This window comes from Urocampus carinirostris, chromosome 2 (genome assembly GCF_059441175.1).
Source record: "Urocampus carinirostris isolate Australia breed hairy pipefish chromosome 2, RoL_Ucar_1.0, whole genome shotgun sequence".
NCBI classification, from domain to species: domain Eukaryota; kingdom Metazoa; phylum Chordata; class Actinopteri; order Syngnathiformes; family Syngnathidae; genus Urocampus; species Urocampus carinirostris.
This window is the reverse complement of record NC_142350.1, coordinates 21704284-21721337: the sequence shown is the minus strand read 5'-3', so window position 1 is coordinate 21721337 and position 17054 is coordinate 21704284. Positions and strand designations below refer to the sequence as shown.

The window sequence follows — 17054 nt, the reverse complement described above, 5'->3', positions numbered from 1 at the left end:
GTGTAAATACTGGAGAAAATGGTGAGCATACAAATACACTTAAAAAACACAGCAGTGATGTCTGGAATTAGTCCATATTATTCATATTCCCTGGGCAGCACGGTGACGCAGTGGTTAGCACGTGTGCGGCACAGTTCTGAGGTCGAGATCGAACCTCCTGTGTGGAGTTTGCATGTTCTCCCCGTGCTTGCGTGGGTTTCCTCCGGGCACTCCGGTTTCCTCCTACATACCAAAAACATGCATGTCAGGTTAATTGGCCGGTCCAAATTGTCCCCAGGTGTGAATGAGTGAGCGAGTTGTCTGTCCCTGTGTGCCCTGCGACTGGCTGGCAACCAGTTCAGGGTGTCCCTTGCCCACTGCCCAAAGATAGCTAGGATGGGCTCCAGCACCCCCGTGACCCTACTGAGGATAAGCGGTGCAGATAATGGATGGATGCATAGTCATATTCTAGATAATGGGAGCAGCATTAGGTACCTTTTTCAAGAGTCAAGATTGTCTTTATTATCTTTAAGATAAAATGCCAATGAAAAGTTCTTTGCGGCCTCTGTCTACAGTACAGTCTTTACAAAGGTGATCAAATTAACAAAAAAAGTTCAAATGTACAAAGGGACTTTAAAACAGGAGCTAAACATATAGGAGGAACAATGACAAGACAAATTCAAGACGTCGTCCTCATTCTTGTTTTTGTTTTTCGCGCAGTAGAAAATAATGTGATCAGCTTTGAAATTGCCATCTTGAACGGTAAAATAATCCAAAAATACCAGACCTAGGCAAATTAGGGGAGAAGAGGACAATGGCAGAGCTGAAAACATCACTTTGCAACACTCAACTATCCCCCTCTCCTTGACTCCGCATCCACAGCTTGTGCCTGCTGCAGCCTCTCTCCTGCTTGGAGTGATTCAAACATGACAGTGCAGGATTTTCTTTGGCCGAAGAAAAGCATGAGCATGCTAGGAGGCAAGCACGGAAGAACCTCTGGGTCAAGACTGAGATTGGATGGAACCTTCTAAAATTAGGAACAATTAAAGACTTGCGAAGGCTGAGAGCTGCTTGATTAGGAAAATGAGGCTAAAACACAAGAGATGCGTTAAAATAGAACTTTGTTTCCACCCGAGAGCGAAGCGGGAAGATGACGAAGTGTCCTGCAAAGCCTAGGCCAGCTGATTTATGCAGAGGGCGGGTAAAGTGAAGTCATTGCGTGGAGGGGAGGGGCAGCAAAGGAGGAGGCATTCTGAAACAACACGTGTAGGAAGAGCGAAACAAGCACGGCACCGACGGGCCGGCTCGACATGGCAGAAGAGATCGGTTAAGGGGTGATCTGTGGTCCCTGGCTTTCGGGCCCATGACAGCATTTTGTGGACAGTTCTTCTATGGGGAGAATATGTGGCCTGACTACAGGAATGAATCCCGTCTCAACGCTCACCTGTACTCACTCATGTGCTGTGCAGGTAGGTGTCTTCGTCACAGGATTGTTTTTTGTATGAAAGTACTGTAAATGCGAATGTTTGTGGGCAAATGACTGTTTAAATATGACGCTATGTTTTTTAGAGTTAAAGAGATTGAGAGAACTTGTTTTTTTTTTTGAGAGAGAGCATTTTCGGTTTTGTGTAAGAGAGCATGTTGACGACACATTGTAAATGGACTGCATTTATTCTTGCGCTTTTGTAGTCACTGAAGACTTCCCAAAGCGCTTTACAATGTATTTCACACTTACCCATTCACACCCAGGCATTTGTATGCTTGCGTATTACTCTTAGCAAAGTAGATCGGGGCAGAACACATTAGGTAGGCGAAATTGGATGGTTGGGAGAGTGCTGGAGACTCGGGCTTTAAGAAATGCAATGCTTGTATGTGCATCATGAACAAACTGACTAAGGCTGCATTGATGACACAAGCTCGTAGATGGCAGCAGAGAGTAAAATGGACATTCTAAATTCCACTTAGCACTTGTGCCATCTCTTGTGTACTTGTGTGTTATCTAATACAACATCTATTGGCTGGTCACCCTGGAAGGTGGATGGACCTCTTTTGTGCCCCCTTCTCAGGGTTTCTTCTTCGTGTTGAGGATTTTGAGCTTTTCCTTGTCCCCATGCCAGTTTTAGATCCGGAGAGGGTTTCATTGTGGCCAGTTCAGTACTTTGAGACATTTTGTGATTAAGGGCTATACGAATAAATGTAACTTGAGTGTGAACGTGAGTGTGAGAGATTAGGAGAGTACTCTTGATTTTACTGTATGTTTGAGTGTTTATTTACAAAAGTCTATGTTTGAGAGGGATTCCGTTACATTTTTGTGTGAGATTTGAGTTGTTACATGTATGTGAGGTTGGATTTTTGAAAGTGTTTGTGTTTTTTTTATTTAGGCATAGCACAAAAAACAACATGAATCACTAATTAATGGGGCTGTACAGATTTTGGAACTTTCTTACTCGCTGACACCATATTCAAGCTTGTGTCATCATTGAAAGTTTTTATGTTGCGCGTGCAAGTATGTGCATATCTTATACTATCTCGATTAAATGCTTCTTTTCTTCTTTTTTGGGGTTTGTGTTGGTGTTTGGACAGTACTAGAAAAATGCCTTTTCTTTCACCATTTTTATGCTACACAAATAAAAAACTGCGGTGATAAGCATCAAGTCTCTCTCCAAAAAGCCCCTACCCCCATTCCGCGGCCTGAACAGCTTTGCTAAAAACAAGATAAAAGCAAATAAGGGCAGTAGAAATGTTTTTATAAGCGCTATTTGAACTGAGTTGGGCATTGGTAACATACTTAATAGAGAAACTGTTCTTTTAAGTCACATTTAACAAAAGGATTCCAAAAGAATTTGTGTAAATGTGTGTATAATATTATTCAGCTGTTTTTTGTGTCCAAATATTTTTTTCCCTTTTGTTAATAAGGGTTTGTTCTTTGCCTAAATAAATGTCATTCATTTAAAATATTGTCTGAGAAAACGTGTTTGTGAGTATGAGAGTATATGTGAGTGTGCTTCTCAACAATACGCCTTCATTGTATCATGAATGAGCGCCAATGTGTGCCTGATACACTTGCACTACTCAATTTTAAGATCCATTTATTGATATAAACAATACGTGAGTGTGTTTGTGTGAGGGGAACAGTCGCATTAAAGCACTCAAGAGCATATTTGCTCTCCGATGAGCCACTCGAGCAGCAGGTTTGGGAAGCAAGGCGTGTTGCAGTGTCGTGAAACTATGTCGCAAGCGCCTGTTGAAATACTCTGGTTCTGCCTTCCTGCTTCTTTTGTCAAATTGTCTTTGCTGCATGCACTCATACATTGACTGCGATACAGTCGAGATATCTAACAAACCTAATCCTCGAGCCAACATCCTGTCCAGAAAGCCTTTCTACTTTAGGAGCAGTTGAAGGTCCTTAGTGCGTCCTTATGTGTGTGTGCGTGTGCATGACCAGGAAGTGATAATGTCTCCACGTGGTTTGTCTCCGTGGCAACAACTAAACACATTTTATGCTAACGGAGTTCTGTTTCTTTATATTGTGAGTCCAGACACAACTCGTCGTATTTCAGTGGCCTAATTGGGAGAACAAGCCACTAAATATATTTTCAAAACGAGTCAGAAGTGTAAAAGGCATTGCACAAAATCACAAACTGAGCATTAGTTTCTCCTAGGTGAAATGATGTTACATGGAGGCAGATTGTCTCCAGAAATTGTGCATGTGTGAGCTTATGGGGATGCATGTCAGTTAGGTGTATCCAAACCTAAAGGCCGGGGCTATTTGTATCCCTGTGGCCATATTTTAATAGCCTGCGTCATACAGAGACACATTGACACTTCAAGCTTGGGTTATCGCTGTTTCACTGCGTCACCAATTTTCATTGTGCATTGTGTTCTGCATTCTGATTTGCTAAATGGAGGAAGATTCATTCTATTGGCAACAAAGGTGGACCGCTACACCTGCTAAATTTTGCTCAAGACCCACATGCGGGTGTTTGGCACTCCCTTGTAAAAATGTTTGATTTCTTTATGAAAAGAACTGAAAGCTAAATGCAGTTTTCGCTTAAAAGCCTTATGATGGTGGTAAAGTGAAGTGGATCAGGGACTGAATTCATGAAGTTGTGCAATAAAACAAGATTATTTTTAGACTTAACTTCTGTGCTGTCAAATTGTATTTCTTGGTAGCTCAAAAGTAGGTTCAAAAAGGTTGGTGACCCCTGTTAAACTAACCTTAATGACAAAACAAAAAAATCAAAAACATTGCTGTGATTTGTAATTTTCAGTTTACATCCTTCAATTATTCTGATTGTGTCGTTTGGACACCTCTGGTCCAAGCTGTTGTTTGTGGTGGGACAGAGGAGGCTGGAGATAAGACGGTCTCGCCTTCAGAGTCTATTCCCAGAACAATTGTATCACCCCTGTGGATTGCAATGACCGTTTTGGAACACGATTGACTATTGAGACCAAACACAAGACAGACCTCTGCCAATGTCCTAATTTGGATCAGTGAGACATAGTTTCAGCTTGTGTCAGCTGGCCCAATTGGAGCATTTACATTGATTGAAACATGGGGTGTGGGTATTTACTTTTTGAGGGGGCGTCCCCAGACCTTTGAGCCAGTGGTTGGCAACCAAAAACGTTTAAAGAGCCTTATTGTACAAAAAACCCAATTTTTCTGGAGCCACAAAAAATTAAAAGCCTTATAATCCTTCTAAACGCAACAATTGCTGTGTGTGTATATACATATATGTGTGTGTGTATATATATATATATATATATATATATATATATATACAATGTTGGATGTAGCACATCCTGTGGGGAGCTCAGGAGGTAAAGCGCTCGTCTGGGATCAAGAGGTCGCAGGTTCGGTTCCCAGCTCCTCCGTGTTACCTGTCGAATTGTGAAGTGTTCTTGGGCAAGATACTGAATCCCTAATGCCCCTGATAAGCAAGTAGGCGCCTTGCATGGCTGACGCTGCTATCGGTATGTGAGTGTGTGAAGCACATTGTAAAGCGCTTTGGTAGGTCTTCATTGACATGAAAAGTGCTACATAAATGCAGACGATTTACATTTATATCTGTCGTAGGATACGGGCCTCAATTTCAACTTCATTACAATGTCTAAATTACAGGATGTTTATTTGCCTTGTTAAAATTAAAGGAATACAATTTTTGAGGTCATTTTTATGTTTGGGATTGCAAAAAAATAGAAAATGGAACTTGAGTAACGTTCCTCTTACCTGGGTAAAAAAAATACAATAAAACGCAGTGCGCATTTATAAAATAAAGTAGAAGCCCCTTGAAAAGGTCAATAAAATCACATTATTACAATTTGTGTTATTATCTGTGCACTTATTTTTCTCTTTGCCTTTGGGGTCCATAGTCAATCACGCATCCACCGGTTTGTTTAAAAATCAACGACCTGCCTGGCTTGTGACGCTGCTCATTTGAAATGGATGGGGCTTGGGCCCACCCGCAAATCTCGATGCGAGGGAGAGGAAAACAAGTGAAGGAAATATGGGCACACAGCAGCTGATCTTCCCTCTCGTCTCAGAATTCCACCCTTGGGTTAAATGTAATATTCTACACATTTTTACAGGATTGGAAAGTGTTTGTCCTACAGAAACCATATTAAAACAAATGTATTCTTCCCTCCCTCAGCTATTTCAATTAGTAAACATTTTGGGAAAAGCGCCAGGGACCTACTCGCTTGTAATGCATACCTTGTCCGCTCACAAACCAGTTGGATCAGAACATATCTGACCCATATTTGACCCAGATCTGTCCTTTCAAACACACAGTAAGAATATTACTAGAACAGCTTTTTTCCATCTTTGCAATATTGCTAAATATTGCCCTGCATTGGCTCCCTGTTAGCTTAAGATGTGATTCTAAGGTTCTGTTGGTATAATACAAAATAATGCATGGACTTGCTCCCTCATATCTTTTAGATTTAATTTCCCCCTATGTTCCGGTCTGGAGCCTTTGCTCTGAAAACGCTGGTCTATTAGTTATCCCAAGAGCCAAGAAGAGATCCGCAGGCTCGAGAGCGTTCTCCATTCGGGCCCCGGTGCTGTGGAATGCTCTTCCCCCTGAGATTCGATCTGCAACCTCAGTGGAAATGTTTAAATCTAAGCCTAAAACACACTTCTATTCTATAGCATATGAATAACCTATTTTTTATGTTGACAATGTGTGTATTATTTGCCCTCATCTTGGTTTTAGATGAGGGAATGGTGTCATAATAGTCTGTGGTTTGCAATAATCTGTGATCTGCGCAGCCCTTTGAGACTCTTTGTGATTAAGGGCGTCACAAATAAACATGACTTGACTTGACTTAACACATTCTTGGCTGAGGGCACAAGCATTCAAAATGACTCATTTGTTTTCACTATGGACATTTGACCACACGTAGTGCTTTTGTTTTACATGCATTAAAGAAGGAAAGTTTTGCACAAAAACAAAAATGATTCCCTTGCCACCATGCAGGCCCCTCCCCAAACCTGTAAGTTTACCAGAAATGTGTATGTGCGTGCGTATTCAAGTGAGGGGAAATCAAAATGAAAGTGATTGCAATGTCATAAACTCTTGATTTCTCTCTGTTCCCTCCAGATGAGCGCGATAGAGTTCAGAAGAAGACTTTCACAAAGTGGGTCAACAAGCATCTCATCAAGGTATTTCGAAATATTTGTTGATCAGTGCTCTTCCCGAAGACACCTTTAAATAGTGCCAAAGTCAGATTGAATTCAGTTAAAGCAAACGACCCACAGCCCGGTACCGGTTGATGGCCCAGGGGGTTGCCAACCATTGATCTATAGCACAGCCTAAAGTTTTTTATTTTTCACTTGGGAAAAAAAACATAATTTATAAACGTTCTTGTCGAATTATCCACTCATCTGGACCTTCCAGGTGTTACTGCCGGAAATCTCTGCAAATTGTGACATTTAATCCAGCTTGATGATGCTGATGTCCTTCGCATACGGCCTGAAGCACGGACGGCACATTTTGAGTCCGTATTTACGGATCAAACTGGCAAGAGCGGGATCTATGTCCAAATTCTCTTTGGCAAGTCCAAATGAGTGTCTGGTGGCCCATCTTGTCTCCTTGCGTTCGAGCGTCAGAAAGCGTAGACATTTTTAATATGTCAGATGTTACTCACAGCTGCTAGCTGTCCGTCAAAGCAGGCCGTGGCACTTGCGCCGCAGCTGTCAACCGCACTGTGTGGCCTTGTTATCTGCACAATGCACAAAAACAAACATGGCGGTGGCGGCGAGGAATGGCACTCAGGGTGTCCGCGTGGTACGGCCGAGGGGTGAGGTGTCTAAGGAGCGAGGCTTCCGTCTGAACATGCTACTGTGAGGCAACTGTGTTACTGGCGGACAGAGGGACTTGTTACTCTATATCAGCCCGAAATATAAGTCACTCACCGCTGAACTGCGTTAAGGGTGACGCACGCAGTGATGTGATGCTTTGCGTCCCCAAAAAAACCCAACATTTTGTCGTATAGTCAGATTTGATAGACAATATAAGTTCTGGCATACAGCATCACCGTGAGGCATGCTGAAAACACAGCAGCAGACAGAAAAAATACAAAAACGTAATCAACGTAGCCCAGAAGATTGTTGGTTGTTCCCTGACCAGACTGGAAGACATTGCCAGCTTACAATAATGCAGCAGAGCCATCAACATTATAAAAGGCTTTTCTCACCTTGGCTACCACCTCTTTGACCTGTTGCACTCTGGTAGGCACTACACGTCCCTTGGAAGAAGGACTGACCGGCTCAGAGACAGTTTCTTCCCCAAGGAGATCACCACCCCAAACAAGCGTGCAAAACTGTGACAATATATATCTTGCGACTTATTTGGGAATCTTTCTGATCCTGCTAAATGTTATTGCGCTACTTTTTATTGCACTTCTCTTTCTTCGCACTATAATTTTAACTCAGGCCCATTTCTAAGCCAGGGGTCTCCAACATAGTCCCCCCGTCGCGGGTATATAAACTCAAACCCGACAGATTAACTCGATTTGATAACCGAGCCTGAAATAAACCTGAAGCTTAAATTCGCCGTGGAAGTAAACACGAAGTTTTTCGTGGCGCACCTTAGCGCCAAACTGTGCGTTTTGGCTGAACTACGCAGAGTGAGGTTTACTTGGGGCCAAGTCCCTCGAATCAAGTGTGCACTGCGAATTGCGCATTTCCGTGGACTACACCGAACGAAGGTGAAAGTGAAGGAAATTGCAACAAAAAGAAAATCATTCTGCAGATTTCAAGTTGCAAATAGTGAAATATTTAATTGAAACGCAGAGAGAAAGTTTGTAAAGCTTGTAAGCTATTGGCGAGAAGCAGAAATGACACCTGACGTGAGGGAGATGAGAGAAGGTAGCGGCACGTCTTTCACCCCAACACAGAGGATGACAATTTCTTTGGATTTAGTGATTTGGAGTTAAACTGCTATTTTGGTAAGCATGTTCTTCTTCTAAATAATTACCTGAGTAAAACTAAGTGCGTGCTGTGCAGATCCTCCGCGAAGGGGAAGATTGACATTGATGATTGAAATTTTAAGCCCAAAATCTTACCTCCACTCGCGAGCCGTACGTTCCAGAACCCGCCGTATAGAGTTCTGATAAAGGATGGGTCCTGCGTTCCAGTTGAGTGACATCATCCTTGCCAGTTTGCTAAGGGAAATGCTAACACACTCACCTGACATATTCTGTTTCAACTCCACAGGTATGTGATTGTGTGTGTTTGTTTTGTGTACACACTAGTCTGAAAGCTATTTCAGTGGTATGTGTTTGACACACAAATCCGGTAAATGCGGCTTCCTAAGTAAGTCCTACTTGAATTGCTAGAAATTAGAGTGCCGACTCTACTCATAAAATAGTCAAAGCTGAAGAGAGATTGTCGTTTCCGTTTTGAAGTGTGGCGGCACCTAGTTAAAGTCATGTGTTAGCGAAAGGATTTGGAGTTAGCCCAGTCTCTGCCTTATAGCACTGCAGCTTTTCTCTCGGGAGAACTCGGGGACACTGCGACCCCTGCTTGTGTTTTCAAGCAAGAGCATCTGCTGAGTCAGCTCGTCTGACCTATTTAACGAATTCAATGCCATAAAGTATACATACATTTTAGAAGCATTGTCCCTTGGTGTGCCCCCACCTCAAAAAAAGTTGATTTTCTTATTTTAAAGTAATTATAAGGGGTTTAGCGCTGCTTATCATTAAGTATCAAGCCTTTGGGAACAGAGTTTGTATGGGTGCCTGAAATCCTTGAAAATGCTTGAATTTCAATGTTGTGTTTTCAATGTTTAGAAAGTGCTTTAGTTTTGGGTGAAGTGCTTGGAAATACTTGAAATAGTTGCCTGACTCGATAGAGAATGCATTTAATTAAGAAAAAAAGAAAGTTTAGAAGAATTTACTTTATCTGGCTTGACCCCACCTTAAAGTGACACTGCAATATTTAGTTCCTCCAAGTAATGCAAAAAACCTTCAGTAAAAAAGAAAAAAAAGATTTGAACTCGGCAAAAATACATGAACTGTCATCAATCACAATCGCCATGGTGACTGAAATCATGTGATCACTTCACCGCAAGATCCATACATTGTTCATGCATAGTCAGTTGAGTGTTCGTTTAACAAAATGTGATTTTGCAACCAATTTACACTGGTCTTTGTAGAAAGCATTGTTTGGGTATTGGATGATTCAGAAATGCAAAGCAAAAAGCTCAGAAGTGAAAGTTGTGCTTGCAATGCATCCCCCACACAAAAGATCATTTTTCTCAGAAGTTTTCTTGAAAAAAAATGTTCAACTGTTGGTTACTGAACAATGGTAAAACCTAAAAACATTTTTTGTCCAATGAAAGAAGAGGGTTGAATTTTTCTTCACGTATTTGCAATAGTCTTTGATCTGTGCAGCCCTTTGAGACTCTTTGTGAGTAAGGGCTATACAAATAAACATGACTTGAAGCATGAAATATGTCTTTGTCCTATACTACAAAACTCAATTGTCTGTAGGCCTTTAAAAATTAGTCCTAATGGCAAAAATGGTCTGGCACCAGCTCATTGAATTTGAGCAAAAACAAATGGCATTGAATAAATTAGACGTCAAAGCAAATGGATAGTCTATTACTATCCTCAGCACCACATCAAGCCAGCCTCGAACATTTATTCTCGCTTTGAAACGGAAAACATAGGATTTTTGCTCCTTCCCACATTTGGTTCTTTTGTCTTCTACAGGTGAGGAAGCACATCACAGACCTCTATGAGGACCTGAGAGATGGACACAACCTCATCTCCTTGCTGGAGGTTCTCTCTGGCGTCACCCTGGTATGGAATATACTTGTTCTCACAGATACCCAACGTTCTGTAATCTGTCAATCACAATCCCATCTATTACTCTTTCACTCGTGAACTCTGAGATTAACTATATTCAGCCCCATAATCTCACATGTTAAATGACCTATTTGTTCACTTATGTTATATTGTCTGACTTTGCTCTCACACAAATTCATACACTTTAAACTTTTCAACCCTCAAAGAGGACCCCGTCTCAACTCCTGTCATCTTGCAGGTTCACAGTCTTTATACAATCACATGCCTTTACACTCTCGTATGTTACTCTCACTGTTCATATCACATTCATACTCTTCCCCTTTTCAATCTTAAAAATGTGCATACTCCCTCGCGCACGTTTTCATATGCTCTCATTACTTAGGGATGCTAATATTCTTTCTTTACTTACATTTTGTTATAAACTGATCTTTCACACGCGTAAGTGGGGCTGAAACAACAAATTGCAAGAAGCAATTAACATCGATTATTAAAATGCTTGGTAACAAATTACATCATCGATTCATTGTGTCACGTGATATAGGCGGCATTCAACACGTTAATGCAATGCAAATAAGAGTGTACAGTAATCCCTCGGTTATCGCGGTTAATGGGGACCAAAACCACCCGCAAAAAGTGAAAATCCGCGAAGTAGCGACGGCCTTTCAAAAATGCTTTAAATTTAAAAAAATATATATTTTATTTTATTATTATTTTTTTTAGACCTGCGAAGCTCTGAACCCGCGAACGTGGAACCACGAAGTAGCGACACCCCTTCAAAAATGCTTAAAAAAAAATATATATATGCGGGCAGCACGGCGGCGCAGTGGTTAGCGCGTGTGCGGCACAGTTCTAAGGTCTTGGGGGCCTCCTGTGTGGGTTCAAATCCAGCTACCGGACTTACTGTGCGGAGTTTGTATGTTCTCCTCGTGCTTGCGTGAGTTTCCTCCGGGCACTCCGGTTTCCTCCCACATTCCAAAAACATGCGTTTCAGGTGGATTGGCCGGTCCAAATTGTCCCTAGGTGTGAATGAGCGAGCGAGTTGTCTGTCCCTGTGTGCCCTGCGATTGGCTGGCAAACCAGTTCAGGGTGTCCCCTGCCCACTGCCTGATGATTGCTGGGATGGGCTCCAGCACCGCCGCGACCATACTGAGGATAAGCGGTGCAGCTAATGAGATTAGATATATATATATAACTTTTTTAAAAATTATTTTATTTTATTATTTTTTTTTTTTTAGACCCGCGAAGCTCTGAACCCGCGAACGTGGAACCACTGTATTGCATTTCATTGTGACATTGAAGGGACATTCTCGTAGTACTATTTTGATCCATCAGAGGACGACTAGAGACTACATTTTGTTTTGCAATGTCCTTTTAATCCGGAGCCGAAGTCCGCCTCAAGGCTGATTTTATAGAAAAGGTATATTAAATATTTGAAACCGTACAACATACATTTCTATGTAGTTGGGTTTATTGTTTAGCTATTTGAAATACACTTGATTTTTTTTAAATTGTTTTATATAATAGAATATCCTGTTGTTGTGTGCACTTTTATCAATTTGTCCAAAATGTCAATATTTGAATAAAGAGAAGGAAATTAAAAATTCGGTTTTATAAAATCATATTCATCGATTAATTAAAAAAAAATAATCGACCCGTTCATAAACAGTCAAACGCCTATACTCTTTCACCGTCATATATTTATCAGTTTTTTTCCTTTCACTCTCACATATTCAGATGAAATTATATTTATTTTTATTCCCTCAAATGACCTACTTTTTGACCCCCACTCCATTAACCTCAAATACTCTCTCATCTATTGCTTATAGTTGTAGATTTGGTCTCACATACAGTACCTTTTTTCCAATATTTAAATGTTTCACTATTTTACACCCTCATTGACATTCTGCCATTTTTATTTCTGTGACCACACATTTCACTCTTGCTTCAACTTGTTCGTCGAACTGCATTACATTGTCTCACATAAATAACGCTGCATTTTGATGTTCAAATGACCGTTTTCCATGTTGTCTTCTGCTTCCGAATCATTTTTCCCTTCATTTTCTCTCCCTCCCTTCACTTTGCTGTTACCATAGCAACACAGAAGCAACCCCTCCCTGAAAAGGGCGTATACCTCACGTGCACCTCCCCTCATCCTGCTAGCAGTGGAGAATGATGATGAGGAGGAGGAAAATAGAGAGGAAGGAGCTCAGGGAGTAGGTTTCCTTTTGCCTCTCGGTGCTGCCCTCTAGGTGGTGCTTTGGGGCCTGCATGATTGTGCTTAACAGCCAGCATTGGATTATAACAGGGGTCCCCAAACTTTTCTCTTAAGAAGGCCACATTTTTATAAAAGCAAAACTATGACGATTGCAAATACCCCCTTTTGGACTCTTCAAATAACAAAACTCAGAAAACAAATGATCACACTATTTATTAAATAAATAACACTGGACTCTTCATCGAAAAATAGTTTATGGAACATGAGCTTTCTGTTCTGGTATGCACAGTCTTAACGGGTCCAATTTCAGCTTAGCTGGTGCATTGGAACACCAGTGGTGTAGATGACCTGCGAAAAGGCAGATTTAATCTCATTATAACACTATTCGTAGTCACTGTGCCCGAAACAACTTTTAATTTTGTTGTGCCTTTCACTTGTTACAATGACATTCAATTCTATTATTCTATTTTGTTCTATTTTATTATTTATTCAATTGTTTTTTTTGTGCTTTATTCGCCCTTTTTACTATACATTTTAGATTCTACTCTTTTATTTTATTCTATTCTATCCTAAGCATTGTAAGTGACAATGTTTTTGTCATTGTAACGTGAAATGGATATCTGTTTCTGGTACGATGACTGAAGATAGTTTGATAACGAGATAAAATCCAATGCCTTTTCTACATCATCCATATCACTAGCAGTCAAGTGGTTACCTGTTTCAACGAAAAATGCGCACCTAGACATTAAGCTCCTTGTTAGGTTCAGATGACCTGACCAAATGTGGAGGCGGGCCGTAGTTTGGGGACCACTGGATTAGAATGAAACACAACTAGAGTAAAATTGTGTTCAAAAGAAAGGTTTTTTTCATAATATAGCTTGAGATGAAATGGACCAAAGACCCACATGTGCCAACTAACATTGCGTGAATTTCTCTTTGTATTTAATTTTGTCACTCTCTACACCAGCACGTTTTGATCAGTGTGCAGTGCAATATTTTCATCACATAAAACTGTGTTCTGACTGCTTTTTGGCACTCTCGAACGTCGTTTTTCTTTCGCCTCATACTGTCATTTCCTCACCTTGCCTCCCCCCGATGTGTTGCAGCCCAGGGAGAAGGGCCGCATGAGATTCCATCGACTGCAGAATGTCCAAATAGCTCTGGACTTCCTAAAACAGAGACAAGTAAGTTGTCTCTAATTGCCTTTTAATTCATACATAACGTAAAATCAACATAGAAATAGGTTCTTGTTATATTTTGGAAAAAACAAATTATTGGGCACCGCTTATTGGTAAGTAACAAGCCTCTGGAAATAATTCAGTCGAAAGAAAAGGCGAAATGTGTTGTTTGCGAACGAAACGGCCCTTTGAGCCGTCTCTTGTAAGTGGGAGCTGGCTACCCACCAATCGAGAGCCGTTCCATTCAAGACACGATTTTTCTTTTGTGATTGGTCAAAAGTCAAGTCAAGTCAAGTCATGTTTATTTGTGACGCCCTTAATCACAAAGAGTCTCAAAGGGCTGCACAGATCAAATACTATTGCAAACTACAGACTATTATGACACCATCCCGTCATTTAAAACCTACATTAGGGCAAAAAATACACATATTATCAACACAAAATATATGTTATTCATATGCTATGGAGTAGAAGTGTGTTTTAAGCTTAGATTTAAACATTTCCACTGAGGTTGCAGATCGAATCTCAGGTTGAAGAGCATTCCACAGCACCGAAAACGCTCTCGAACCTGCGGATCTCTTCTTGGCTCTTGGGATCACTAATAGACCAGCATTTTCAGAGCGAAGGGTCTGGACCGGAACGTAGGGGGAAATTAAATCTGAAAGATATTAGGGAGCAAGTTCATGCATGATTTTGTATTATACCAACAGAACCTTAAAATCACATCTTAAGCTAACAGGGAGCCAATGCAGGTAGGCTAAAATCGGGGTAATGTGATCAAACTTTCTTGTCTTAGTTAAAAGCCTCGCTGCAGCATTTTGTACCAGCTGAAGGCTCTTGATTTCGGACTTCGGGAGACCGGAGAGTAGTGCATTAGAGTAATCGAGACAGGAAGTAACAAACGCGTGAATTATACTCCCCGCATCTGACTTAGACAGCATAGGACGGATCCATTTTTTCAGGGATTCTGTGCTGTTGACTTTGAATTTGTTTTGTATAAAAAGGTGAAAATTGATTTGTATTTCATCCTTGTATATTTATAGATATTTTTACTTATGTTTTCTATGATTTTCAGTGTTAATGTTCGGTGTTAATTTTGCTTCATTTTTTTCCCCTTTTTAGTTATTCGTAATACATGCTTATATATAGAATAAACTAAAAACAAAAACCTGAAGAGTCATTTGGGAGCTGAAAGAGCCAGCTCTTTATAGTGAAACAAGCTGAAAAGACCAGCTCTCTAAAAAGAGTCGGAATTCCCATCTTTACAATGGACCATTCCAGTTAGATTTAATTTATTAAGCTTACGTTATATTGTTTACTGCTGATTGTTATCTTGTTATATTATTGACTGTTTCTTTTTGTTGCACTTCAGGTGTAGGATGATACTGCTACTGGTGAGGTGCAATAAAAAAATGCAACATTCTGTAACACAACTACCTGTTTGTTCTTCTCTATTCAACTGACTCAAATACTGCTCAGACAATTTCAAATTCTTTGACATACCATACCTTTTTAAAGTAACGGAGATAGTTACGTTCCCTGGTAAATACTTACTTTTACGATAGAGTAACTCAGTTACTAACTCAGTTACTTTTTGGAAGAAGTAGTGAATATATTTAATTAATCACTTTTTTAAAATAGCGTGCCCAACACTGGATGAATGACGTTCCGTGCACATCCGCAGGAACGCGATCACCATGGTGACTGAAATCGTGTGATCACGTCACCGGAAACATCACGCGCTAAAATGTTCTTGCAAAGTTTATGCATAAGTGTTCTTGCAACAAAATGTTATTTGGCAATCAAAGTGGCCCTGTGTGCATGGAAAACATTGATTAGATATTGGAGGTATCACAGATGCGGAAAAAAACACTTAAGTGAAAGTTGTGCTTAAAATGCATCCTTTCACTAAAAGCTTTTTTTCCCAGTAGTTTTCTTAGAAACGAGTCTTTTCAAGAAACTTGGCATTATTCAACAGTTGTCTACTAAACAATGGTAAAAGCTAAAAACATACTTATGTCCTGATGAAAAATGAGGAGTCAAGCTTTTTTTGATATGTCTTATGCATATAAAAATATCTGGCATTGAATTAGTTAAAGCATTTTCAAACGTGACAATTTTAACACCGTTGACTTGTCTGTTTTCAGGTTAAACTTGTCAACATCAGAAATGATGACATCACAGACGGGAACCCCAAACTTACACTTGGCCTCATCTGGACTATCATCCTCCATTTCCAGGTCTGTGCCTACTCTTCCTGTTGTCCTGTGCTGGTTATGTTTATTAACGTGCATGCTGAGATTTAATTGTATCAGTGAGATACAGAGCTCATATTTTCTTCATACTGGTTCCAAACAATGACCTAATGATGAGATTTCTTGTGAGAGACCTTTTTACAAATTCAGCAGTAGTTTACAGCCAACAAATGTCTTGTTACCATATATATATATATATATATATATATATATATATATATATATATATATATATAATTAGCTATTTGAGCCAACAGGTACTATGAAAACGACAAGTTTGGATGCAGCAATATAAATAGCTGTTTGAGCAGCGCACCCTTTGGGGGAGCTCAGGAGGTAAAGCGCTCGTCTTGGGATCAAGAGGTCGCAGGTTCGATTCCTGGCTCCTTCGTGTTATATGTTGAATCGAGAACTGTTCTTGGGCAAGACACTGAATCCCTAATGCCCCTGATAAGCAGGTAGGCGCCTTGCATGGCTGACGCTGCTATCGGTAGGTTAGTGTGAAGCACATTGTAAAGCGCTTTGGGAGGTCTTCATTGACTTGAAAAGCACTATGTAAATGCAGATCATTCACATTTACATTTGTTAAGTCCATGAATCAAATCGGGCAAATCCCACCAAATATCAATAATAAAACAAATGCGTTCCGTAAATTGTACCTAAACAGCATCTGCTAATACTTACTCTGAATTAAGTTTTTAGAATATATTTATAACATGTCCCCCGCCCACTGCTCGATGATTGCTAGGATGGGCTCCAGCACCCCCGCGACCCTACTGAGGATAAGCGGTGCAGCTGATGAGATGAGATTTATAACATGTCATTTTTTTATTCTTTTTTTGATTCCCACTTAACTAAAATAATCGATAATAAGATTTAAATGTAATTATTTAAATAAAAACATGCATATATTCTTGTAATCCAGACAAAACCTGCACTAGTATTAATTAGTTTTTATTGTATGCCATTTAATAAATGGAAAACAAAAATTGAAACATTTAATGCCAGATAAAGCAATTTCAAAAAACAATTTATATTCATTATTAAAAAAAATCAGTTTGGTAATACCTTTAAAGATTGAAACAGTTGAAAAATATACTTTCATACGTCAGA

General features: G+C 40.1%; 1 protein-coding gene and 1 pseudogene across 2 annotated transcripts in view; one reads left to right on the top strand and one right to left on the bottom strand.

Moving 5' to 3' along the window:
- The window catches only part of macf1a (microtubule actin crosslinking factor 1a), a 252345-nt gene that overhangs the window by 72983 nt on the left and 162308 nt on the right, over nucleotides 1-17054 (top strand). For both annotated transcript variants that reach the window (XM_088329356.1, XM_088329357.1), the window contains exons 3-6: nucleotides 6582-6643; nucleotides 10198-10287; nucleotides 13615-13692; nucleotides 15834-15926. In XM_088329356.1, coding sequence (XP_088185482.1) covers nucleotides 6582-6643; nucleotides 10198-10287; nucleotides 13615-13692; nucleotides 15834-15926 — 323 coding nt within the window. The remainder of the gene's footprint in view (nucleotides 1-6581; nucleotides 6644-10197; nucleotides 10288-13614; nucleotides 13693-15833; nucleotides 15927-17054) is intronic.
- On the bottom strand, nucleotides 6914-7103 carry LOC148371335 (small ribosomal subunit protein uS14 pseudogene; annotated as a pseudogene).